This window comes from Mya arenaria, chromosome 9 (assembly GCF_026914265.1).
Source record: "Mya arenaria isolate MELC-2E11 chromosome 9, ASM2691426v1".
Lineage (NCBI taxonomy): Eukaryota > Metazoa > Mollusca > Bivalvia > Myida > Myidae > Mya > Mya arenaria.
In genome coordinates, this window is record NC_069130.1 from 42,784,929 (window position 1) to 42,812,436 (window position 27,508).

Sequence of the window (27,508 nt, forward strand, 5' to 3'; positions counted from 1 at the left end):
TTGTCAAAGTGTTTGAAGAAACTAAACTCTCAATCAAACTCTGGTAAAAGACCGAAGGCGGGGCTCCGTAAGAGGCGTAGACTCCGTTAGTTTCATCGCAAATGGTGAAATAGTAAGTTATTTTTGTTTTAGGTCTTCATTCGAAGCAAAATATTGCCTTCCGACGTAGCATTTATGACGTAATTTATCACGTGGTATACACACACTGATACTGCTGACTAAATACTGCTGACATCTGTCCCATACGTATTAACACATGGGGGAAGGCGAGGTCCCAAATGGTACTTCATAATTATACAGGGAATGTTTTCTGACTCACTGTATCACTTCGAGTTCATCTCGATGTGTAAAACACGTATAGCGGTCGAGTTGGATGCATACTTGTTTATACCCCAAACGAGACGTAATACTAGTTTTCAGAAAATAAACTATTTATTCCATGTCTTTATTGATTAATTCCATGTTTTTTTTACGAACTGCTCGTAGCTTTTACCAATGAAACAGCTCTAAGCGTTTACACGACATTTACACGGAATTTCGATTCCAGAAATTACGTCATATATCACTTTAATTAATGATTTAGTGCATGTATTTACAAATAAGCTAAAATTAGCAGTTTATTTATTTCTGAATATTTTTTTAGGAAATACAGTCCACGCCTTAATGTTTTTTATATGTAATTAATTCATATGTAAATATAATAAAAACTGAAATAAACATTTGTGTGTAAAAGGCAGCACCCAACACACGATACTAGCATGATACGGAATCAGAAAATGGCCGTAGCATGATACGGAATCACAAAACGACCGAAGCATGATACGGAATCAGAAAAAAAACGACATAAGCATGATACGGAATTACAAAAAGGACAGTAGCATGATACGGAATAAGAAAACGACAGAAGCATGATACGAAATTACAAAAAAGACAGTAGCATGATACGGAATCAGAAAACGACAGAAGCATGATACGAAATTACAAAAAGGGCAATAGCATGATACGGAATCAGAAAACGACAGAAGCATGATACGGAATTACAAAAAGGACAGTAGCATGATACGGAATCAGAAAACGACAGAAGCATGATACGAAATTACAAAAAGACAATAGCATGATACGGATTCAGAAAACGACAGAAGCATGATATGGAATCAGAAAACGACAGAAGCATGATACGGAATTACAAAAAGGACAACAGCATGATACGGAATCAGAAAACGACAGAAGCATGATACAGAATTACAAAAAGGACAATAGCATGATACGGAATCAAAAACGACAGAAGCATGATACAAAATTACAAAAAGGACAATAGCATGATACGGAATCAGAAAACGACAGAAGCATGATACGGAATCAGAAAACGACAGAAGCATGATACGGAATTACAAAAAGGACAGAAGCATGATACGAAATTACAAAAAGGACGATGGCATGATACGAAATCAGAAAGCGACAGAAGCACGATACGGAATCAGAAAACGACAGAAGCATGATACGGAATTACAAAAAGGACAGAAGCATGATACGAAATTACAAAAAGGACGATGGCATGATACGAAATCAGAAAGCGACAGAAGCACGATACGGAATCAGAAAACGACAGAAGCATGACACGGAATCAGAAAACAACAGAAGCATGATACAGGGATCAGAAAACGACAGAAGCATGATACGGATTTTTCAATACGGCCTGCTGCATTTTCCTGTTGAATATGGAAAAGGAAATGGATAGCCATATAAGTCATTTTTTACCATCTCTGGCTGATGACGCAACCTATATGTCAATTTACATGACAGAGTTTTTTTGAATTAATATAATGTCAGGGATTCTTATTTTCATTAACATTCTGCGGACGGATCGAATTCACTGGATATCGTCCCGAAACAATGGATGATTTCCCATGAAAGCGTTTTGATTCCATTAAGATTGCTGGAAACCACAGAAATAAATAAAGGCTTACGAACAAATGAAAATGTGAGAATATCGTTTACTCTGAGAAAACATCCTATACAGGGGATGTCTGCTTGTAAAATGTACGTAATTGTCACAGCTCTTTACATAACTACAAGGGTCATTCAAAAAGTAGGTAGACACTGTACATAAAACATTAAATAGAGGTTATCATTATATTTATCCATATCACCGGAGTTTTGTTATCAGACTGTGAACAATTTCATTTAGATATGTTGATTTTGATTGGTATGTTCCGTCTTAGCATTTTATTGTTAAAACAATCATCAGATCACCAAAAAGTCAATGAATTTTTAAAATAGATCTGGCGGGTTCTTAATGGCTGGCAATAATGCTTGATGTAGTTTTTTTTTATTTTAATGCATTATCGTGTTTAACACCTTTGACTTTCATGGTGAAAACCAAAGAATGCATATTTCTCCCACCTCATTTAAGTAGATCCAATAATTTAACCATGCTAGAAATTCTTATCTTGCCCAAGGGCGAAGATAAAATGCTCGTATGGAACCCCTTTTTAATCGTCACCAAATTGTAATTATCTGCCTTGTTGAAGACTGTCGCCTGTAGTATCATGGAAACCTTGTCTTGTGGCAATATTTAGAACGCCAATTAATTATTTCTCGCTTCAAATGTCACCATGAAACAGTTATCACGCACCTTTCAAGAAATAATGCTTCACTCCCCTAAGAACTATTTAAAAACCGATTTGACTACTAACATAATCTGAATTACTGCGCGCATATCCATGACAACCACGAATTATCGCATATCCATACGCAATTAATTTCACTAAGCACAAAAGAGTTCCAGCAAAAAATACATTTTTACTTAATTTTGTTTAACTGGGTTGGGAAAAAAGGCATCTTGCATAGCCACTCGTGTAAGATAGGTTCATCCCGACCCTCGCGCAGGGTGTTTTGCGAAAACTCGGTAAACCTCGTTTCCGCAAAACACCCTACGCTCGGGTCGGAATGAACCTATATTACACTCTCGGCCAGGGAAGATACTTATAATCACCAATGTCAAATGTGTTAAACATAATAAGGCATTTAAAATAAAAATAAATAATTTATCAACCTATATTTTGTGCCCTTTTGAACAAGTTTTTGACCTTCATTTTTACACATTTTATTTACCAAAATATTTTGATTTAAAAACGATTAAAGTGACACTCTTATTCAAAATCAATATAAACACATGTATAACCAACATCAATTTCGACTGATAAACCTTTAATTACTTACTAAAAATGCATGTATGGAAAATATTTATTACTGATAACAAGATTGTAAACGCGTATTTAATAGCAGAAAGCGCGAAAATATTAAATGATTGGTGAATGGTTAAAGATTTACTGTGGTCTACTATTATAGTCTCATAAGGTAGAAATACCGTGTTTTATGCTCTTTTCTTTCAAATTAAACTTGGTATCCTTCATAATATCCATTGTTTTCGACATTTATTAATCTTTTTTGGAACATTAAAACAATAGTGTTAATTGTTGTAATTCTTATTTGGGAGTAAGAGTTCATCTTTAATAACAGAAAAAAGAGCCAATTTTAAGCAAGTTTTCGACCTTCTGACCCTTGACGTTATATTACCTGACTTAAAAGGAACTTTTTAACGTTGTATTAGGTCAGATATCGTAACATTTAATTCACGTTTGTAGTTTAAGGCCAGTATTAACTAATTGTTAGAATTATCAATAACAAATGATCCGATTAGCTACATCGTTCTTAGACCAATATAAAAGTAATATCAATAATGGAAACACTGCATTTTATATCCTATAACTTTAATACACATTGCCTAAATATTACAGCTAACAAATTGTTTATGTAAAACGATTATTGCTTAAAAAATTGGTGAACAAATATTATTTTCAGAAGTTCTAAAACTGCTGTATAAATTAAAGTATGAGCGAGCAATACCGTAAAATAATGTTGTATTTCCTCGAACTATATTATTATAAATGGAACTATTTAATGCAAACGAAAATATATGGAGCAGATTCTGAGAAAATGGATGATATAAATACAAATATTCAATTTATTTCATTGTTTATTTCATAAGGGTAATACTTTCTGAATCTACAAAGATAAAATCAACTAATTTGAGAATCCATAAATAATTTAGTTGAATACGGATGGTATAATTAATTACAGTTGTTATTTTGAATAAACTCTCACTGTTATCAGTATTTCTATCAATGCAGCTGGCCACAATGGAATCAATGATAATTACTGTAATTGTAAATGCGTTTTACTGTAAGCAAGTGTCTGTCATCTGGAGCAACACAACAGAACACCAAGGTTATGGATTTGATTTATGTATTTCAAGTGTTATTTGTATTCATAAATTATCACTTCCTTATATATACTTCAGTTGACTCATCCGGTGATCTTTGCCATATACTTTAACATTTACTGCCAAATATTTCATTTGGCGGTTGTCTAATTTCAACGAGCAGTACTTTGCTGCTTTGCTTTGCACTATTACTCTCAAATTTATACAATTGTTTAGATATACCCGAAAGAATGAATAAATGTCGAAAACAATGGTTCTTTTGAAGGATTTCGAGTTTAAATTGAAAGACATTTGTAGAAAACATGGTATTTCTACCTTATGAGACTAGAGAGGATCACTGTATATCTTTTAGCACTCACCACTCATTTAATATTTCTGGGATTCCAGCTATTAAATACACGTTTAAATTCTTTTCATCAGTAATTAATATTTTCCATAAATGCATTATTTTGTTAGTTGTTAAAGATTTATCACTCAAAAGTTATGTTTGTTATACATATGTATGTATTAATTTTCATTACAAGAGTGTCACTTTAATTTTGTGTTGTGGCAACAATGTCTCGGTGACAATGTGATTGCCGGGCGGATTCTGACTTGGTTATTAAAAAAAACGATACGAAAACGACCACCACGTCCATAAATACATAAACAAGTTTTATTTACTGAAATGCACCCTTTCGCGCTTGCGCTCTTATGTCAAATTCATGGTTTCGTAAAGCATAACAAATATAAATTTTATGTAGGATTATATCGAAATTCTGTTTCATTATATAGAGGTTAAAGGTGATTCGTATGCATTAGAAAAAATGACCAGACACTCAGCTTATATATATGGTTCAATGCATACTGATGTATTAACCCTTCAACAGGCTTAGTGTTTGCGACAATCTATCAATTTTTTACGTGTTACGCCTGATTTTCCAAGAGGAACTGTTTGGCACATTTAAAAAATACTGACATCACATTAGACAAAACATAATTTCGAACACTAAATCCTTGACATATTTTGTTCTTAAATTTGCATTAAGCAGATATGAAATCAATGTTTGTTTGGCCGCGTTTGATGATAAACAATGATAAACATTGTACTCAAATAGTGAAATAATCACCACTCGTAAATATCAGTTAATAACAGTAACTTAAAGGTTGATGCACCATAATGCGTCAATGATGAATTTGTATACTTTAAAGTCACATGGTTGACATTGTTTTTGATTTTAGTTCTATGGTTTAAATGATTACGAGATATTTCGATTTGAGGATTACTGAAATATATTAAAACAAAAGCGAACGAATCATGTCGTCGATTAAACAAGATATGAGCCAAAATTCGTAAGTAGTGTTCTTGTTTGCGTCTTTTATCTGATATCATTTCCGAAGGTTAAATCTTCAATCTAATTTACATGTATATATCCAAGAAAAGGACAGTCTTAGGTTTGTTTTTCGTTTTAGATATCGCCTCATATATTTGTGCTGGTATATTTCTGAGAAAATTGCAAAACGTTCTAAAGCGTTATACTACACAGTTTAATAGTCGTTAGTGATAAACATTATATTTTGTCTAATGGGAAGGCGGTATTTTTCAAGTTTTCCAATACATTTATTTCAGTAAATCAACATTGAGCCGTTATTTATTGTAATCAGGTGAAGCGGTTGAAATTAGCTGTTATGCAACACATGTTTGCCAGTTGAGGTTTAATTTTTTTGAAGATAAATAGTCAATTTAGGATATGCATTTTTATTCACTAACACATATACTGTTTTAAACAATGATAACAATTGACTCTCTTATTGTACTTTAAATATGTTAAAATCTTATCATTTTATTTTTTTTCTTAAAATTCTTGGAGCCTCTACATTACATTTTCTTTATTACACATCTAAATATTTGCATGTTGTTCATAATTCAGGTTAATGAACGTATTGATTGATTGCTTAATTGAATGATTGATTGATTGGTCGATTGATTGATTGTTTGAATGATTGATTGTATGATTGACTGATTGATTGACTGATTGATTGATTGATTCGTTGATTGATTTGTTGATTGATTGCTTGCTTGATTGTTTGATTTATTGCTTGCTTGCTTGCTTGCTTGATTGATTGATTGATTGATTGATTGATTGATTGATTGATTGATTGACACACATGTGTAAGTCGGCAATAATTTTGGCTTTGAGAATTCCGTAAAGGGCTGATTGTTAAGAACTGCGTTAAATGTTGTTACAGCATCATTGTTAACTTTTAAAGGAAAAAACCCCATTCTATTCTGTGTTATTTAAATAGAACAAGCACAGGTGAAGTAGTTATCATATATATTATCATATATAGTTATAGTTAGGTAATGGTTAAAGATTTTAAAATCCAAAGAAAATAAATATGTGACACACGTTTACACTATGTTAAAAAGGGACTTGGAATCCCATCCACTACGTAAATCTTGGTGCTCTTTGTTAAAGGATTTATTGTGTTCTCTTGAATTTTACGAAGTTTGGCTTTTCCAAGATGATAACATTTTTCTCGCAAATGTACGACAACGCTTAAAAGAACAGTTTATTCAGGGCTGGAATGGAAGACTACAGGATTTTACAAGGGCTGTTTATATAAATATATATATATAACTTGTTTTTAGCCTCAGCCATAATTAGATGTATATAAAAATAATAATATATTAGTAAATTCAGAATAGCTTTAGCAAAATTACGTTTCCTCACATAGACTATATACAGAGACTGGAAGATGGGCTTGACCTGTATCAATACCTGAACCTCAAAGAAAATGTATCGAATGTAATATTTTAGAAGACGAATACCATTTTGTTTTTGAATATCAGTTGTATAATGATATTCGAAAATCTATATTACTATCCTACTATTTACGACATCCTAGTCTGCACAAATGTTAAGAGTTAATTAACGCTAAAAATGAAGGAATATTGAAGTATTTTAGTGTATTTGTTTGCAAAGCCTACACATTATGTCAAATATACATTTTGTAACAGTCTAGTATAACAGGCATTGTTATACAATGTATTAGTTAATGTGTTACCGCACAAGTGGATATTATTTGTATTTGTCGCCATTGTGCACTTTATGCCTCATGAGTCTACGACCTTCTGGGTTAAATAAAACTTGAAAACTTAAAACTATCATACAATTGGTTCTGCAGATGACAAGTGTGTCCTTGGAATTTCCAAAGTAACAATAATTTGAAAGTTAACATTGATAAAGTTAACATAGTTGCTAGGCTTAAACAAAGTTCTGAACAATTGGCAAAACTCGCTGAATTATTGTGACACAAAGCAGATCATTCTCGGAGGTTATTTGTCTCTAAGACGTTTCAGGATAAGTATTGATTTAGTGGCTGGATTGAACCCCATGGGCGTCTTTGGGCGCTTCGTTCTTCTTGTTCTTTTGTGTCCGATCCTAGATACAATCGCCCTAACGACACGAACAAGGCCCAAGAACATTGTTCTCGGGTCAAAATTCCGCACTACCTACAAACCGGGAGGACCGAGAACTACAGGAGAACAAATTGGCGGAAAGTAAAGTTAAGAACGATGCGTGCATGATTTACAGCGAACAACTCTACTACCGGTTCCCGGTGTTAGGGCGTTTTGCGCGAGTTACACGTTCCGAATCGACTCGATTCTATCTTGGAAACAAGCGCCCAAAGACGCCCCATGAGAGCGACACCAGCGATTCTGTCTGACAAATGGTAGATTTTTATCGAATGATTGCCCTGTTTTATTGTATTCAACTACATGTAGTTTGTTTTCTGTATACTTAATTTGATTTCGTTTATCACTCGAAAATTCGGAATACGAAAACCTTTTCTTTCCTAGAAACAATGCAAAAGAAAAACAAACGGGGGAAAACATGTAGACAAAATACTTCATACGAGCGCCTTCAATTCAAAATGGTTCCATCAAGTAATATATATTTTTCTAACGACGTTCTCTCGGGCGTTTTACATATAAATGCTGTGGTGAAATAATGGTTTGATCATACTTAATCCGTACATTTGCTTGAATTTGCCACTTAGGTATCGTATGTGTTTTGTTACATATAAACGCTGTGGTGAAATAATGATTTGATTATACTTACGTGCATTGGCCGGAATGGGCCACTTCGTGCTATTATGTTTTTATATGGAATTTGTTGTGGTGAAATAAAAACCAACAGATTAAACCTACGTGTATCAGGTGTATGGGACCACTTCTAGGGCCATGTTGCAATGAAATGGGGCCCAGGGACGCGTTTCAGTAAAGGATCATAGCCGTAACTTCAATCATCGTCAATCTGTAGAAAACGTCACAATTGTGAACTTTATTTTATTGTATTTAATTAACTTCGTGATCACTTATAATACTTGCTAATGTCAACTTTGAAGCAAAACAGCATTACAATGACACATTCGGAACTCTTCGACCATTTTTATCGAAAACAACCTCTGATGTATTTGGACGGTTAACATACTCAAAAAGCGGTACGTTTAAGTCCGCTGCAAGTAGATCGCGTAGTAATATTATAAACTTTATGACTTAACTCTTGGAAATCTTAATTATGTTTGCAATATAAACTTAGATAAAAAAAAATACAACTCATAGACACTGCATTTAATTAATGATATAATTAAAAAAAAATACGAACTACTTCAACTCATGTACCGGCATACATCCGGGGTTGTTTTTGATAAAAATGGCCGAGGATTTCCAAATGAACTATGACACTAAGAAAATTTTGTATTTGCGGCATAAATCGACTAAGATCTTAATTAAAACGTGCCCATGTAGTTTGAACAATAATAATGTTTAATTAATAAAAGGTTTTAAGTTTTGGGTGTTTATGCATGGACACTATTTTAGTTGTATGCATTATGTATAGCTAGCCAATCTCCTACACAGTGATCTCCCTTGACAAGCAGAATCAATCACAAGGAGTAGCATCTAAACCACCTCAACTTATGTAGCCTGGTAAATGGTTTATATTTCGAATTTCGATTAACCTTGACGATGGGTGAATTAGGGTTTTGTAACTCATATAGAAATTGCTGTTATAGAAAGCTATTTTATGTTATTTCTTGCTATTGTGTTTACATGTCTTAATCGCATACCGTACTATTTTTGTTTGTACACATATTTATATTTCAATATACTTTGCATTTAACATGTCAATAACTTTATATGTATAATCACTGAAAAATGGAAGTAAAGAGTATATATATATATGAGTGAGTAAAGCTGGATTTCAGCTACATACACTCTTTTTCAAATTCTTTTTCATCTGTCTGTTTTGGAAAATTTTAACAAATTTCAATTATTCACGGTGCATTGAGTTTAAAATACAAACAAAAGTAATAATTAAAATTAAAGATAATTTACAACAGTGAAAAATATGATATTGCAATGCAAAAGAAGAAGAACGTATTATGCACTGTTCCAAACAGTGAAATATCATTTTAATTTCACTGATAAATATTCATACATCACCAGAAAGCATAAAATAATTTTTCATATTTAAAAAAAATAACAGGAACAAAAATCTTAACGGTTTTAGACCCTACGAGTATGGAGAAGTAAAGATTAAAATATTTTACACTGAATAAACTTATTGACTCCCTTTCATTTGCAGGCATAGTATATCGAACATAACTGACGCCATCAGGACACATATTCGGCGTGAATCGCTGACGTCATTCGGAAGACGCTCATTTGCAAGCGGAGCAGATCTTCAGCTGAAAAATGCTCACTTTGAAAGGTAAGATTCACAGAACCGAATATTCTTTGCTTATCCTATCAAAAGTCCTTTTTTGTGAAGTTAGGTGAGGTGAGGTGAAGTGGGTCGGTCTTCTGGACTTATGAGACACTTTCATTTATGAGCATCGTTACTATAGATTCATATCTAGTTTATGGCATATATTTGGAGTCTGCAGCCAACTGTATAAAAACGGTTAAGCTGTGTGAAGTTAGCTAAACATACAACAAACGACATTGGACCAAAAAAGTGAAATTGGTGCTGGCTCGACATTGAACATTAGACATTGAAAAATATTCAAATAATAAATGTTATAGTGGCACTACATTGAACATTCAAAAAATGTTATGCTTGCAAAGTGGCACGACATTTTACATTGGACAATTGTTGTTTTTTTCCGCTGATTGTTTTTGTATTCAAGCGAAATGGCTAGGGTCATTCAAGCCTATGTTTGTATGAAACTGCTCCTACGTTTGATTGACCCTAGCTTTGCTCACATATTCAAATTAACGCCAAATTCACGGTCAAAATAAGCTGATGTAAAGAAAAACAAGAACTATTTGAAGAATAGAAATATTGCCGACTAATTCCGAAAACACGTGAGAAAAGGTTTTCTATGTTCTTCAATTACTTGTTAATTTCAATAATTTAAAACCAATTTGTAATGTCTCATTTTATTTACCTTACACACTTCCTGCTAATCAGGATTATATGTTGTTTCACAATTTAGTAATAGAAACTGGTTCAAATCCTTGGCAAACGGATTAAGCCCTCGGGCAATTATTCTTCCCACTGGGAAAATATCATGGGCAACCAAAAGCCATGGTCAGTCAAATATTATTCTAAAAGTAACAACGCCATATGAATGTTTGTATTGGTTGTCAAATTAACGTTGTTTCAACGTTAAGAAAACCTCCACACTCATAACGATGTGACAACGTAATCCATAACGTTAAGACATCGTTAGCGGTAAGGTTGATACAACGTTGTCACAACGTTGTTACTTAAGGAATGAATTGCGGGGCTGATGTCATTATCGGGGTATGAACGCAATTGGGTTGGTCAATGTGTGTGGAGCCTGAAGGACTCCACGCGTTCTTTGACCAACCCAATTGCGTTCATATCCCCGATAATGACATCAACCCCGCAATTCATTCCTTATATTTACACCAAAAGTTCATTATTTCATTAAAGAATTGCTAAAAAAATACGTCATTTCAGTTAAGAAAACCTTTCAGTAATCCGTTCTTACCCATTCTGTAAATAGAACGCCCCGACTGTAACTGGAAACATTTTTTTTCAAATGACGTCACAATAACGCGGGAAAAGATCAACCGCTTGAAATCACTTTAAAACGTAAAATTGAAACACTTATGGCAACAATACATTTAAAATATAATAAATTTACACTTTTAAAAATCTTGATTTATGTTTTACGGGACCTGCTGACACAATACAAACAGTAACAAGATCAATAATTTCATGTATATTGTTAAGCAATGAGTTACGATCCAAACATATCCGAAGATGTTGCGTTCATCGATTGATGAACGCAATTGCCGAAAGGCAGTTCATTTAAGGAATGGAAGTTGGGGTGTAAATATAACGTTATGTGTGGAATACAAAGTCAAATAGTCAGCATAAAACTCAATAAATGCATGAAGAAAACGCGGAACAATACTATGTTTTGATGACCTACTATGAAACACTGCGTAGCATAACAGTTAACATGTTGGAAGGAGAATTTCTTATTATATTTCCCAATCTAACACACTGAATCCGATTTAATGAGTGAGATTTCATGAACAAAAAATCCGTCTGAGAAATGGTAAGGGCAAAATTTCTAAAGAAAAAAAAAATGATCATGAAAATGTCTAAAATTTACTTGAATTTATGACAGATTTGCATTGCGCTATTACTTGTACGGCTATAGTTTTCTCCCTGGAACCGTCTTCAAGAAGGTGATTATAAGTGATAAAATAACACATTGCCTTTTTGTTAGCACCAACACAAACTGTGGCATGTTTTGATTCAATGTGTTATTGGTATGCTTAAGGAATCTTAAATGTAAGTGGCGGATCCGTGGTCTAGTGGTAAAACACTTCAATGTCAGTCTAGTGGTCTCTGGTTCGATTCTCCGCTACACCACTCAAAATTACTTTTCGTCTTCCGGAAGGGACGCTAAACGGGGGTCCCGTGTGTCACTGCTATACACTGGTGCACGTTAAAAAATCAGGGTAGTTCTAACAAGGTTACATTCTATCTGTGCACTACGATCCAGGAAAACCTAAATTCCGTTAAGGACCCGTTGCCCTTAATAAACAAACACACTTACAATTCAAAAATTCATTTATTGAATTGAGAACCTAGTAGCACTCGGACGTTTACTGTATACATACATGTGGATATACAATATTGTATATCATATAAAACATTCAAACATATCAAATCAAAGTTGGTAAACATCTACATGTTCTTCCATAAATCTTATTCTTTGATATGATCAATTCAAGAAGCAAATATTTTGCTAACACAAAACAACATACACACAATCGATAATCTTAAATTATACTGTTTGCTGATCCAAACAAATTACTGAATGATGTACTAATTTACTAAATCGAAATTAAAATAATCATATAAATTATGAAATATTTTTTAAATTTAAATTCAAATCTAGTCAGTCAAACGCCGAATCCAAATGACCATTTAGCGCCTAAAATCACCCGTGCAAAACTAACAAAACGTCACCTTCTGGACATTTCATCAAAGCAATGAAAACTATTTCTCCTTATTCATAATTTCAGATATAGGAAATTATATATGATTAACACTCTTACTGGAGTTCACGCCGAATGGGGCCTTGCCTGAGTGCAAGTATAAATACCCCCACCATCACCACCACCCCCATCTAATGTTAGTAAATTCACTGCTTGCTCATTGGAACCATCTTTCAGGAGGTGATTATATGTGATAACATCTCACACATTGACTTGTTTTAGCACGATGGCGAACTTTGACGTGTTTTGTTTCATTGGGTGGGAAGTGCTATTGGTTTGCGTCAGTATTCTAATAATAGTAATTTCATAGCTCGCTCCCTGGAACCATCTTCGAGGAGGTGATTAAATGTGATATAGTATAACACATTGACATGATAATTCTAAGACCTTGAGGGACAGACCACAGCGTAGTGTACAACCAAAGGCTTGATTTCAAGTTGATGTTGCCTTATATGGTAAAAACTAAAGACAACGATAAATTGTAAGAATCCTTAATATTCTGAAGCGCAACACTATGGCCTCTGGTCGGTATTAATTCATTTCAGTTTTGGTAATCATTCTATCTTACCACTAAGAGGTCAAAATGCCATAACGTTTAATTTCATAAGAGTTTCATTACCGTTTCCGGCAGAAAAGAAGGAACAGTCAATCGCTTTCGCATCGAATAGTCCGCCCGGTTAGCTCAATCGGTAGAGCGTTGGACTGTGAATCGGACAACCCGGGTTCGGTTCCCGGGCGGACCAGGTCACTTCTGTTGTGATTGGTTATGAAATCCTTTCTACGACCATTCGCACTTTACCACTGCCATGCATGGCATGTACAGAAGTTGTCAGTTCCTTGCAGAGGTGAGGGCACCTAGTACTGGTTAACCGCTTTATAGTCTGCCCAGGATAAGTGTGCGGTGGTCTCTGGGACTCGGAGTATAAACTACTAACACCACCACCAACGCTTTCACATCTGTTTCAAGCTGGCTTGAAAAATTGAATAATATTTAACGATGGTTTCTTATGTAATACTTTGTACTATCGAATATCAATAGACTTTGACCGAATTAAGTATTGTTCAGAAAATAGTTTAATTACCTTGCTTACTTTCATTCGAAAGAGTTTGGCCTTGCTCAATCTTACGACAATGAAACTATTTATTTACAGTTGTGTTTTCTTGAATTGGGCCAAAGTGCCAACACGACATTAGTTTTTTTATATTGTTAAATAACGTTGATATGTTTCACGCAAAGGACATACTGTGAATTAATAAAAAAATATGGCTTTACATAAGTAAAACTAATTTTGTAAATTTCCTATCCTTCGCTTGATATCCTTGCTTTTAACCACGTTAATTGGCGTCTATTGAAACGTTTTAATGGCGATTTTTATATCGCAATAACAAAACAATTTGAAGACTACTTTGCGAGTCATCCGAATGTTATTCAAGGAATAGTTCGCGGACTCATTCACTCATACCCACATATTCTACCAATCTCCGAAGCGTTTTGCCCCCTAATGGATTTTTCGAAGTTATGTATTGTAGTAAGTATTATATAAAAAGATTTATAAAGAAATACTGGTTGGATAGAATGTGTCATTCAAAACTTAATACGGCGTATTAGAGTGCCGCATGTACTGTGATATTCATCTAAAAATCGAAGTTTTATACTTGACATTTCTTCTCGTGGGATTCATTATTATTATTGAACAGTGCGATTTCCGATTCATATTTTAATTTCAATATCAAATACTGCTTATATGAGTTGAAATGCAGTATAGTGTTGTTTTTTTATATTTCATAGAAAACATATAAAATTTCATTGACAAAACTGCCTCTTGTTTGTTTGTCATAATATTATTCATTGTGAAGCAATAAATGTATTTATTTCATCCTATAAAGACAGCACCAGACTGTATGTTTGTTTGTTTCTTAAAGGCAAATTCCTGGCTGTCTGTTTAAAAATGCCTACTATAATGATGTGATTCATTTTCATATATAAATCAACTTACGTACAATACGAACTTTGCCATTTTGCAGTGTTTCAGCGGCAGTAGTCCACCTCTTTCAAGGCAAGCCTCTTGGTGAGAATGATCTAGCGGCACTCCAAGAGTCCGTCCGCGAGGTTCTTAAGACGGACGCCGGGCCGCTCGTCTTTGACTTCTATAAGGTTCGTGTCTGGAGGAATAGTGTTCGGTTCTTGCATTGCCAGTTTGAGGTTCTTGCTTCAACCAGGATAGAGTTTAATTGATAATGTTTTGGGGAGATATAAAGGTTCATGTGTTAAAGGTAGTGATAGTTCAAGCAGAGTAGAGTCTAAGGTTCATGTGTCGAACTTGGCGAAATTGGAAGGTTCATGCATTTATTTAGGGTAGAGTTTAAGGTGCATGTTGGGGTAATGAATTGCATTAAAGCTGCACTCTCACAGATTGAACGTTTTGACAACTTTTTTTTTATTTTTTGTCTTAGAACAAGCCAAATTTTGCGAAAATCCATGGACACCAGTTAAATAAGACTGCTGACAAAAAATAGATCGTAGAATTTTATATTTCAGTTCAAAAATTGATCTTTTATGCATTTTTCTTAAACCGTTAGTAACGGTGTAAGCCATAAAACATTAATTTCTGAACGGAAATATGAAAATCTATGATTTGATTTTTTGTCAGCAATCTTATATCATTGGTTTGCAGATATTTACGCAAAAATTTGCTCTTTCCAAGACAAAAAAAAGTTGCAAAAATGGTAAATCTGTGAGAGTGCAGCTTTAAAGGTTCATGCATTGAATAAGTGTATACTTTAAGAGCATGTAAAGTCCGTGCAATGAATAACAGGTTCAAGTATTGAATAAGAGTAGATTTTAAGGCTTGTGTATGTTATCAGAGTAGAGTATAAGGTCCATGCCTCGAAGGTTGTGAGAATCAATGGTTCGGTCATGCAATCAAAATAGCATATAAGGTCGTTCAGAAAATCAAATTTTTTTTTGTTTAGTTTTCAAGGAAGGGTAAATTTTAACGGTGCATTTCTTGGAATAGGTAAAAATGTTTAGTACGTATATAGAATCAGGGAGTAGGTTTATGGCTTGTGCTTTGGCGTTCATGTCCATATATTGCCTTAAGGTAGGGTAAAAGATAAGTGCGTTCAGAAAGGTGTTTTTGCTCACAAACTTCATAAAGGAGTGACGTATGTGCTTTCACGCTCCTTAAATTAGGATTGCATTCAATGCACCTCAAATGAGTCAGATAAGTGTTTCAGGATTGTATATGGAATCATGTAGGCGTTAAAAGATCGTATGTTAAAACAGGGCAGCGATTTAATGTTCGTATGTTAACGCAGAGTAATGTTGAAGGTATGTATCTGGAATCAATGTTGTGTGAGAGTCACGATTGATTATTACGTCATATCTACTTGTCATCTTTATTGTTACTAGCTTCTTCGAAAGATCTAAACCATTTGACGTTAGGGTTGAAAGTACATTTTAGTATTGTATTCGCTTAATGTAGTCTTCTCTTATTCCAGGACAAACTGGTTAAAAAGGGAATGGTGATTCTGAGAGAAAAGATAAAGCATGAAACAGGTACGGTAAACCATTAAGGATTTGTCTCTGGCGTCAATTCGTTGAAACATCTTAAGTCCCTTAACATGATTGAGCAAAGACATGGGACAGGTTATGCCAACCAAACATTAAGGATTTGTCTCTGGTGTCAATTCGTTGAAACATCTTAAGTCCCTTAACATGATTAAGCAAATACATGGGACAGGTTATGCCAACCAAACATTAAGGATTTGTCTCAATTGCGTCAATTCGTTGAAACATCTTAAGTCCCTTAACATGATTGAGCAAAGGCATGGGACAGGTTATGCCAACCAAACATTAAGGATTTGTCTCTGGCGTCAATTCGTTGAAACATCTTAAGTCCCTTAACATGATTGAGCAAAGACATGGGACAGGTTATGCCAACCAAACATTAAGGATTTGTCTCTGGCGTCAATTCGTTGAAACATCTTAAGTCCCTTAACATGATTGAGCAAAGGCATGGGACAGGTTATGCCAACCAAACATTCAGGATTTGTCTCTGTCGTCAATTCGTTGAAACATCTTAAGTCCCTTAACATAATTGAGCAAAGACATGGGATAGGTTATGCCAACCAAATATTAAGGATTTGTCTCTGGCGTCAATTCATTGAAACATCTTAAGTCCCTTAACATGATTGAGCAAAGACATGGGACAGGTTATGCCAACCAAATATTAAGGATTTGTCTCTGTCGTCAATTCATTGAAACATCTTAAGTCCCTTAACATGATTGAGCAAAGGCATGGGACAGGTTATGCCAACCAAACATTAAGAATTTGTCTCTGATGCCATTTCTATGAAACGTTTTAAGTCCCTTATCACAATATTGAGCTAAGACATAAAACTGGTAAGGCCAACCAAACATTAAGGATTTGTCCATGACGTCAATTCTTTGAATTTACAGTGGAATGTTTCAGTCAATTTAAAACTGCCATTTACATTTAACTTTACCAAATGTTTTCAAGGGGCTACGGTTCTGCATATGTAATGGCATGTTTATGTGCATTTATAAACTGCCGTATTAATTTGACTTTACTTATTGTTTTCAAGGGGCGGCTTTTTTGTCCACGCAGTGGAATGTTTTTGTTAATTTATAAGCTGTCGTATAAATATGAGCTTACTCTCCTCTCTGTACTGTAGGGGCGGCGCTGCTATCAGCCCTAGGGGAGCAATGGGACTTTTTCTACTGTGAGATTCTGCCTGTCGTACAGTCACTTCTCTATCCAATCAAGGTGAGTGGTGCAAGTCGATATTGATGTAGCTAATCGGATTTCGAGTTATAAACACATATACAGTGAATGAGGTCAAGGAACACATCTAGCATTTGCCTCTCATAGGACGTGAGTTCGAGCATCACTAATGGACTTTTCTCACGACCTCACACAAATGGACACTAGTACTGGTTTAGAATCGTGTGGGACTCGCATTATTTTATTCAAAAAGGCACAATTGACACATAAAAATATTAAAGCTCGTATATACGACGCAGCGGTCCATTTCTTCTACTGTCGTCCGCTCCAGTTACTGAGCCTTTCCAGCTTGGTTTATACTAATTTATTTTTAGCTCGATTGTGACGAAAGCTGATAGCTTATAGAATCACTCTCGAGTCCTTTTCCTGGGCAGAAACCAGTACTGTGTCCTTTTTGACAGGCTATGAGAAAGTACCCCTGGTGTGGATCGAACCCACAACCTCTTGGGTGAGAGGCAGACACCTTTACCACTAGACCACTCTCACCCTTTCCGGCTTGATGGAAATAAAGTGGTGAATTGTCCAATAATAAATCTCCGAGACAATTTTGAAATCCGAGCGTAATACCTGCTAAATTTAATTCCATCGCGAATACCGAGTATGCGAAAGTAGGCCTCTGATTGGCTAACGGAAAGATCACCAGACCATCTTCCGCTGAACCTCAGATCCTAATGCGGAACGTACAATTAAGATATGATTGCAATAAGATTTTCTTACAGCTGTCTTCACAATAGATCTAAAATGTATGTATTAGGATAAACACTTTGCGTTGCTTTGTTTCAGACACAAGATCTCACTATTCGTCAGATAACTCTTCTAGAGTTTAGAAACACAGTTCTGCTGAAAGTGCCATTCAAAGGTTAGTTTAGTTAGTTAGTAATATTTTGTGTTTGACCAATTTACCCCTATGTAAGGATTGGTTGTTTAAGTATTGCGATTAATCGGTGTACGAGATGTCCATTTTCGTCCACCAGAGTGATGATGCTATGCGTACCACACTCTGGTTAAATCTCCCCGATTCTGGGTGCAAACAGTGTAAATTTCAGCCAATCAGAGGCGTTTCGCCCTTTTCTATTTAAAAATTCTCTCGGAGTCAGCAAACCGTGACACTTGCGTATAGTCAATGAAAAAGAGTCATACAAACACGATTAAAATTAGGAAACCTAACCACAACCGACATGAGACAAAGAGTCCAGCTTTTCATACTTCTTGTATGATGATTAAATGACACGATTGTCGCATATTTTATACTTACATCTTCAGCCCGTTAAAATTGATTGGATATTTTAAATATATACTTGATATTATTAAATGAAAAATAAATCAGCGACAAAACAGCGTTTCGATGGCCAGTGTTAAATGAAACGTGCGTTTTGATTGGTTAACGATGATATCAGGAAAATGATCTATTTATAGTTTTGCACTCGATTTTGCAGCAAAAGTATCTGAGGTTAGATTTGAGATATCTGGCATTTGCAAGGTTTGTGTAGTCCGAAACATCAGGATTGTCCGTGCGCTGACCAAGTGTTCTCTTTTACAGATGATTTACTAAAATGTAATGATTATTTATCACATGCTTACCCTTGTTTTCCGTGTAATATACCCATTACGAATATCTTTATCTTACACATGTGTAAGATAACATATCAGACATTTCTATTGGCTAGACTAATCACACGCGACCTAGATATCCCTCCGCATTGTTTGTAAACAAAATGGTTTAAACGCCAACAAATACTAACCTCAATAATGAAGCGGAAGGACTTCCGGGAGACAAATGGCTTACGAATCATAGTGCCAGAAAGCATCTTGTTCGAAAACTTTCTGATAACAATGTTCCACCAACCAGATAATGCAGATTACTAGTCACAGAAATATCCAGTCAGTCAACAAATACAGCCATATTAGTGACAAACAACACGAGAACATTTCAAACATCTCCATCTTAACAGGCAATATGCGACCAATGCCATAAAATTTGCTTGCCAGTTTAATCAGCTGTCGGTTACCAAAACACAAATACGAATTCCGCAGCACAGGTTTCTCATCACACGTACGTCCCAAGACGGTAAGAACAGCTTGTTCTCTGGAAACATTCTTGATGGAACTTTTTCAACATCAACATCCATGCAGTGCAGAGTAAGGCTTCGTCGTAATCATCTGCATGTTGTGAAAATCCATGTCCACTAAGAAAACGCTTTAAAGTCATCGTAGAAAGCGATAGCGAATAACTTTTAAATCCGTGCACACAGTAAAACTTGACAGACGATGTAGGTCACATAAACCGCGTAAAAGCATGTACTCTCAGTGTGACGTCATCAAGTTGTGTACTTATTGTGTTTTAATGGTTAAAATTGTTCGTTATTCATGTTGTTCGATATTTTACTACACATGTTTATACTTGTGACTTGTTCAGCGCTTTATCAGAATTAAAACTTGATAACTGCTAGCTGTTTTTGTCATTTTCATTTGGAACTATTTATATGGCGCATCGTTGACATTCCACTCGGTGTACTTTGGCTGTCAAACAATGGGTTTAGAAAGTGGAATGTGGAACTAAATTGGTAATAAAAACACCGTTTTAAGCATGTGATAAAAAAGATCTGACACTCGTTGTCATTTTATACAAGATTTTTATTAAACTCGTCCATGAAAGTTGTTAGTAAGCTCGCCAGCGGCTCGCTTACTAACAAATTTCATGAACTCGTTTAATAAAATCTTGTATTAAATGACAACTCGTGTCAGATCCTATATATCTATGCTAAATATGTGCTAAACATATATGGTATAAAATACCAATAACGCTGAAAAAACAACTCTCATTTGACCAATCATTATTAAAACTGAAATCCGTTTATTTATTATTAAGAAATAATTATCAACATATCTGTTTGTTCAAAATAAAAATGATAGAAATAGTAATAAACTTATGATGATAAAGAATGATCGATATTTACTACGGTCATTTGTAATCCGAACTATTTTAGCGTCCAGGGACAGATAGGTTTTGGACTAGTTTGCTGAATTTTTTTTTCTAAAAAGCAAATATATGAAAGAATCTACGCGCGTATATGCTATTTTATGACAGTTCAATAAACCATTATTTTAACATTTGGTGCTCGGTGACTTTTAAACTTTACTTTACTCAGAATCATGCTTGTATATGTTTTCGTTGCGTTGGCTAAATATTGAAAAGACGGATGGACATACGGATTTGACAATTGTCTTTTACTTGTTTCTAACAGTTTTTGGGAAAATATTATAGGAATCATGATGTATCATGTGAACATGGTCACAATGATGCAAGGTATTAGCATAAAATGAGACAAGGGAATAAAGAAAAAAGAACAAAAAAACCACAAGAAAACAAGTTATACAAGTAATATTTTTTGTTCATGATTCACTTTAAAGCTGCACTCTCACAGTTTTACCATTTTAACAATTTTTTTTTTTTTTTTTTTTTTTTTTTGTTGTCTTGGAACGAGCCAATTTATGCGAAAATTCATGTAAACCTGTTATATAAGATTGCTTACAAAACACTAGATCGCAGATTTTTATATTTAAGTTCAAAAATTGATGTTTTATGCATTTTCGTTTTTAGCCATAAATCATTAATTTTCGAACGGAAATATGAAAATCTGCGATCTGATCTTTTGTCAGCAGTCTTATATCAATGGTTTGCAGATATTTATGCAATATTTTGCTCATTCCAAGACAAAATAAAAAAAACGTTGTAAAAACGGTAAATCTGTGAGAGTGCAGCTTTAAAGAAGATAATCTAGTCTTTTATTCACATGGTCTAAACTGGTCTTATTTTTCATACAATTTCTAAGTATATGAATGTTTGATACATGCAAATACATATGCTAACAATTTGGTAATTGCATTTTTGTTTTTATTTCATTGATTAAATGAACTTACACCTGTTTTTTCCCATATAATATGGTGTTAATCATTGTTTTCTGCTTTAATCATATAAAGGCATATCACTAGCGGATTCGGGGGGGGGGGGGGAGAGGGGGCCCACCCGGCAAGTAAAAAAGGTACGCCCCTAAGTCCCGCCCCCTCTAACGTGGAATCCTGGATCCGCTCGTGCATATTATGAAAACTTGATATTCGTTTTCTAAATCGATTGAATTACACACAGTAGAATTATACTGCGTCTATTTCGGCAAGTTTCTATGTACAGCTTATGTGATTTGACAAAACAGTCTTGTTTAATGAAAAGCAATTAGAGAATGTTCAACTTCAAGCGTTCTTTAAGATATTTGAATGTTCGTAAGGTGCTAAATTGTTCAAAACATGGCAGCTTAAACACATTTAGCACTTCATTTTGAAACACATTTCAAATCGACAGAGTGAAATTTTAGCCACACATACGAATAACCACATTATAAGCCCAAATATTACAAATATCAAAACATATCGAACAATAAAGATTAAACACTTACATGTTTCTTGGACACCACAAATACCATTGTTTCAAGATCTGACAAGAAAGTATTAAAATTCTCTCTTTTTTCCAGCCGCTCTACAAAATGCCATATCAAATGAAGAAACTGTGTCTGCTTCGAATCGGCAAATGCTTTTAATTCTACAAAGCGTCCAGGACACCCCGATCACCGAAAATTACTTCCGTTTGGAGAGTCTAGTCGCCACAGTTGTTTCCCCTTACCTCGGCTTGTTGGGGTACTATAATGGCGGAAATGAACCAGAAATACGCAGCAACTTTAAAGTTCCGTCCAGAATACAAAACATTCCTGTGATATGTGAGTTTATGTAGAGTATAGTCCGAGTTTTCCAAATACATTTTTGACTATTATTTAGTGTTAAAACTTTGAATTATATTTATATGATATGTATAACTCAGGACTCAAAAAAAGTAAACGAATGAAGCCAATGTGAATATTAGCTGATAGCGTTAATATGAATTAATATGGTTTTAATTTATTTTGCAGTCACAACCTGTGAAAGCGATTCCGATGACGACATAAGTGACAGAAGTGACGTCACACCCGGAAGCAAAGGACACAAACATTTATCTCCCTTGTTATCAGGCGTTTCACACCGACCCCTTGGGAAACGCACTTCTGGTCTCTTACCAAACCCTCTCCTAGCATCGGTCAAAGAACAAGATAGGGGAACCATTAGACGATATAGTATCGCCACTTCTTGACGTCATATATATGACGTAACTTCCTGTGATAGCATGTTTAATACTAAATTAGTTTTACCTTTTTTCTCTTGGAACACCAAACGTGTACCCGCACTATGTTAAAATGACGTGAACGATACAGGGCGAAGGTATGATTCATTTTGTATGTTAAAATAGGCTTGGGAAAAACGTAATTCGTTAAAGAAAATGCCGTTGATGTTTCTGCACGTGTGCTGGCTGATTTAGTAGCAATTGTATACAAGTAGTTATGTCCTACTATAGTGACGCATTTTTGCAGTGCAATACGTCTGTTTATAAAACAGTGTATCACGTGCTATAAGCTGTGTTAATCAAACACATGCGCTATCATAAAAAAGATTGATGTGTAGGACCCATCGTCGATACCCCCGATAAACTACTGCCCTATGCTTCGTTATTTACTGCGGACGATTTGGCTAGGTCAATCTTGTAATTACAAATAATTAATGAGGCAGTTTCATTGGTTCCACAATGTACCAATGCGGAAATATGCATAGACATTCATGTTGTTATTTTTTTCGTAAGAAAAGTACTCGGGAGATTTGATTGAACTCGGTCAGCCTTTTTACTACAGCTTTTTTAAAGCACCTTTAATTTAAACTTTTTTATTTTACAAGGATTGTGAAACAACATATTACAACATTTTATTAATCACTCTCACTAAAGCACTTTTGACCACTCACCTATGAAAGGCAACTAACAATGAAGAGCTATTGGCCATTGTTCAATTATATTATGCGCATACATTATTGTATAATGTGTATTTTTTACGAATGGTTTGTACTACACTTATTAATGCGATACATGTATTGCAATTGTAGTCTTTAAGCGATGTATGTATTACAACTGTATTATTTATGTAATGTTTCTACTACAAATGTATTATTTATGCAATGTATGTATAACAATTGTATTATTTATCTGATACATTTATCACAATTATATTCTTTATGTGATATATGTATCCTTAATGTATTTTGTATGTTATATATGATTTTTTTCTAATACAAATGTATTATATAAGCCATACATGTATTACAATTGCATTCTTCATTCGATATTTGTATTACAATTATATTTTTATATATGATATTTTATGGAGTTACTACAAAATATAAATAGATATTTATATTAAAACTTTTCAAGTTATGTGTGATTATTCCTTGACAGTCAAAATAGATAAGAAATATAGAAAGATACGTTTAGATAGAAAGATACGTTTTATTCCTCCGGTAATGGAGAGCATAACATATTTACAAGTAAACTATCATACATAGATATAAATATATTATGCACATAAAAAAAACGATAACTACAATATTCATATCGTATATAGCATGGTAACAAGTTACTTACACGAAAACGACAGGAGTCATAAAGCCTCAAACATGTAAACATTATTAGAATATCACTACTATCAGTATCAAGTATCTGATATTCACTCAACTCAAGCTTTCATAACTACAAGTAAGTTAATTAACGCCTTAGCAATTGGGTGAAACGTCAAACAATTATGAGAATATGTTGTCGCACATTGAAACACTTTTGCACACTGGCCCTTATATGTCTTTAGCATAAGACACTTAAAAACACCACGCAACAGCAGTGAACTATGCTATCCCAACGAACACATAACGTTACATTTACATAGTAAAAGAACATGCATCGTACTGAGATAATTAATATAAACAAGTCGCTAACGTCTGTCAAGTTTACAGCATCAATTCATATACATGTAAGTACCATACCAAGACGTTAATAAGTCGACTGCCGTTTTAACGTGAGCGATCTATGAAAATCATAGTCGAAGTGCATGCGTTGTGAAAAGAAAAGTATAAGTATCACGCAGATTTACAGTTTATATAATTCCAATACCAAGACGTGTTAACGTGACTGCACTTTTAATCAGCCTCCAAAGTCACAGTTTCATAGTTTGTTATGTATAAGATTGACTACGAGTGAACATTTCTATGATACGCCAAGGAGTAGATGTTATTCGACTTTAACCAAGTAATGTACAGCGATGAAGATATGGCTCTTGTTCTTGAATTTAATGAATCTGATATAGACGACAGATACATGTACCTGAAAGCATGATGCAGATCACAACAGCTGCCCCTGGCTTACTTTAAATAGTTGCCTGTGGCCTCGGTTTGATGATATCAGTCTGAAAATAAAGAAAATACAACTTTTTTGGGCTGCCTATCACGTCATGGGACGTTTTAAAACCATTAATCATGATCGACGATATTTCAACATATTATCTAGGCTAAAAATCCATTAGGGTTATATATAATTGGCAAGTGATATCAAGTCCGTCCGCAATAACCCGGTGCGATTGCACACAAGTAGCTCCGAAGATCTGGGAGTCTGTAAATCAGTCTTTTTGACAGTGTTGTTAAAGAAACTTGCAATAACACGGCTTGTTTTGGCTTGATAAGCTTTTGCGTTTTTGATAAACCTTCTTTCTGAATATGCATGCCAGGTATGCAGTTGTTTTATTTAAAACATCTTCGAGATCTCAGCTTGTATCCGTACATACTTCTCAATCCGAAATCTGTGAATCTTTATAACGTGTAAAGAGTTGTATAAACTATTAAAAATATATGTAAAAGATTATGAAGTGGATTAAAAGGGATACGAAAACAAGATTGACAGATTTATACAAATTTCTCCTTGAGCTGAAAATTTAAAAGTGGCAGTTGTCATAGCAAAATTTAAAATGGTACAAAAATATGTGAAATGATTTTTGAATTATATTAAAAAACACATATGAAAACACAATGTAAACACAATGTATTTTGAAAAGAAATGAGCAGTACTAAATTATACGTGAATTAAAGGCACATGTGATGGTAAGAAATCAAAAATATCAACGAAAGTATGAAGACGGACATATGTGCCAATTATTGTAGTTGATAGTAGGTATGAACAGTAAGGGGACTCGAGACCATCGCCCAATTAAGGCAGACATATCACTGACCAGAAACTGGTGAACTTTTAAGTTGACGTCTTGATCTGTTTCCTGGGTTAAGTGATCATCGGCATATAGAAGGTTATTAATGATAAGATGGCATTGAAGGTTAGAAGAGAAGAATTGTCGCAAATGCTCATAGTGTTTACAGTTCATAAGGGAATAGGCTACATGTTCGGTTGGCCATACGAGCATAAGGGTTAGAAAATAAGAGCACGCCGGTGGAGGTCGTGCTTACGTGAGCTACAATGAAGACGAAGCCGATCGTGAAGGAATTGGCGTTTTCTCAGACCAGCATCGAAACGCGGTATATATTTAAGACTTGGAGCAGCTGATTTAAAAGCTATAGTGAAGGTAGGTGAGGTAACGGTTGTATAAAGGCAATATCATTCACGAATGGCAGAAGGAAGGAATGGAATGATGTTCGGTCAGATGATATTTCTGCTTTATTATATTTCACAATCCTTTACAAAATAGTAAGACTACGTTTGGACCTTTAGTTTTTTTTCAGGTTCACAGTTTACTTCATTGTTTTTTGTTGGTTTTGTTGCCAGTCTTTCTTGTAAAAACTGTTTGTTTGTAGTTAAAGTTCTCTGAGTCTATCAAGGTGGCATTATTGATTTCGCTGCCTGCTTTCCCTGTAAAAGGATTTGTTTTCTAAAAGTATGGTAATTCCAGTGCAAAGGAGTGATACCGAATGTTCTTGAATGCAACTTTTATGGAGAAAAAACTTTTTTATAGATGTGTACTCTTGATGAGGTAGGGAGTACAATTTTAAACAAGGTAGTTACTTGCATTTCTGGGCAATAGTTAGGTTGTATGTTAATTTAATTATTCTCATCGCTTTATGGAATAATAACTCTTTATATTCGGGGTATTTTGAATGATGTATTTGAGACACAAAGAACACACTTTCGATTTAAAGGCCGAAAAGCTGATATATTAGACAAGCGCATTTTGCAGAGCAATTTATTTCAGGAAAATAAAATCTGAAAAAAAACAAGTAACTTGTTTAAAGTTTAAAAACAAAGCAGAAAGGAAATAACTATTTCCGAGAATAAACGATGAAAATATACAAGCCAATCAAAACACTTAGATGTTAATCATAAATTTAAGTTTAATCTAAGTTGGTAATTGAAATCAGACCCTGGAGGCTTAAACCAGTTGATATGATCATATCCTCACACATATCCCAACATTTATCAATAATTCAAAAAATAAAACACAGTTCTTTTCAGAGCCAACATTAACTTGACAAAAATGCAGAATAGAGTATAACTTATATGTTAACTGAAAAAGCTGCACTCTCACAGATATACCATTTTTACAACTTTTTTATTTTTTTGTCTTAGAAAGAGCAAACTTATGAGTAAACATCTTCAAACCAATGATATAAGATTGCTGACAAAAAATCAGATCGTAGATTTTCATATTTCCGTTCGAAAATTAATGTTTTGTGGTTAACCACTAACGGTTTAAACAAAATGCATAAAACAATTTTTGAATTTAAATATAAAAATCTGCGATCTAATCGTTTGTCAGCAGTCTTAGATAACTGGTTTCCATGAAGTTTTGCAAAAATTGACTCGTTCTAAGACAAAAAACAAAACAAATGTCAAAACGTTCAATCTGTGAGAGAGCAGCTTTAAAGCAATTGCAAGCATTTAAACACCGGATACGGACATCACCTGCAAACGAATTAATTAAGTCG

General features: G+C 34.4%; 1 protein-coding gene across 5 annotated transcripts in view; it reads left to right on the plus strand.

The window, feature by feature from the left end:
• LOC128202915 (proline-rich protein 5-like) overlaps positions 1-23,880 on the plus strand; it is a 47,972-nt gene extending 24,092 nt beyond the window's left edge. For 4 of the 5 annotated variants that reach the window (XM_052904090.1, XM_052904089.1, XM_052904087.1 and 1 more), the window contains exons 3-9: positions 9,919-10,044; positions 14,847-14,976; positions 16,323-16,380; positions 17,520-17,611; positions 18,413-18,488; positions 22,156-22,398; positions 22,588-23,880. In XM_052904090.1, the coding sequence (XP_052760050.1) occupies positions 9,919-10,044; positions 14,847-14,976; positions 16,323-16,380; positions 17,520-17,611; positions 18,413-18,488; positions 22,156-22,398; positions 22,588-22,805 (943 nt within the window). In that variant the 3' untranslated portion in view covers positions 22,806-23,880. Of the gene's footprint in view, positions 1-5,469; positions 5,618-9,918; positions 10,045-14,846; positions 14,977-16,322; positions 16,381-17,519; positions 17,612-18,412; positions 18,489-22,155; positions 22,399-22,587 lie in introns of those variants that run through there. The other variant, XM_052904091.1, reaches the window with a different exon arrangement.
• Positions 23,881-27,508: the final 3,628 nt, after the last annotated feature.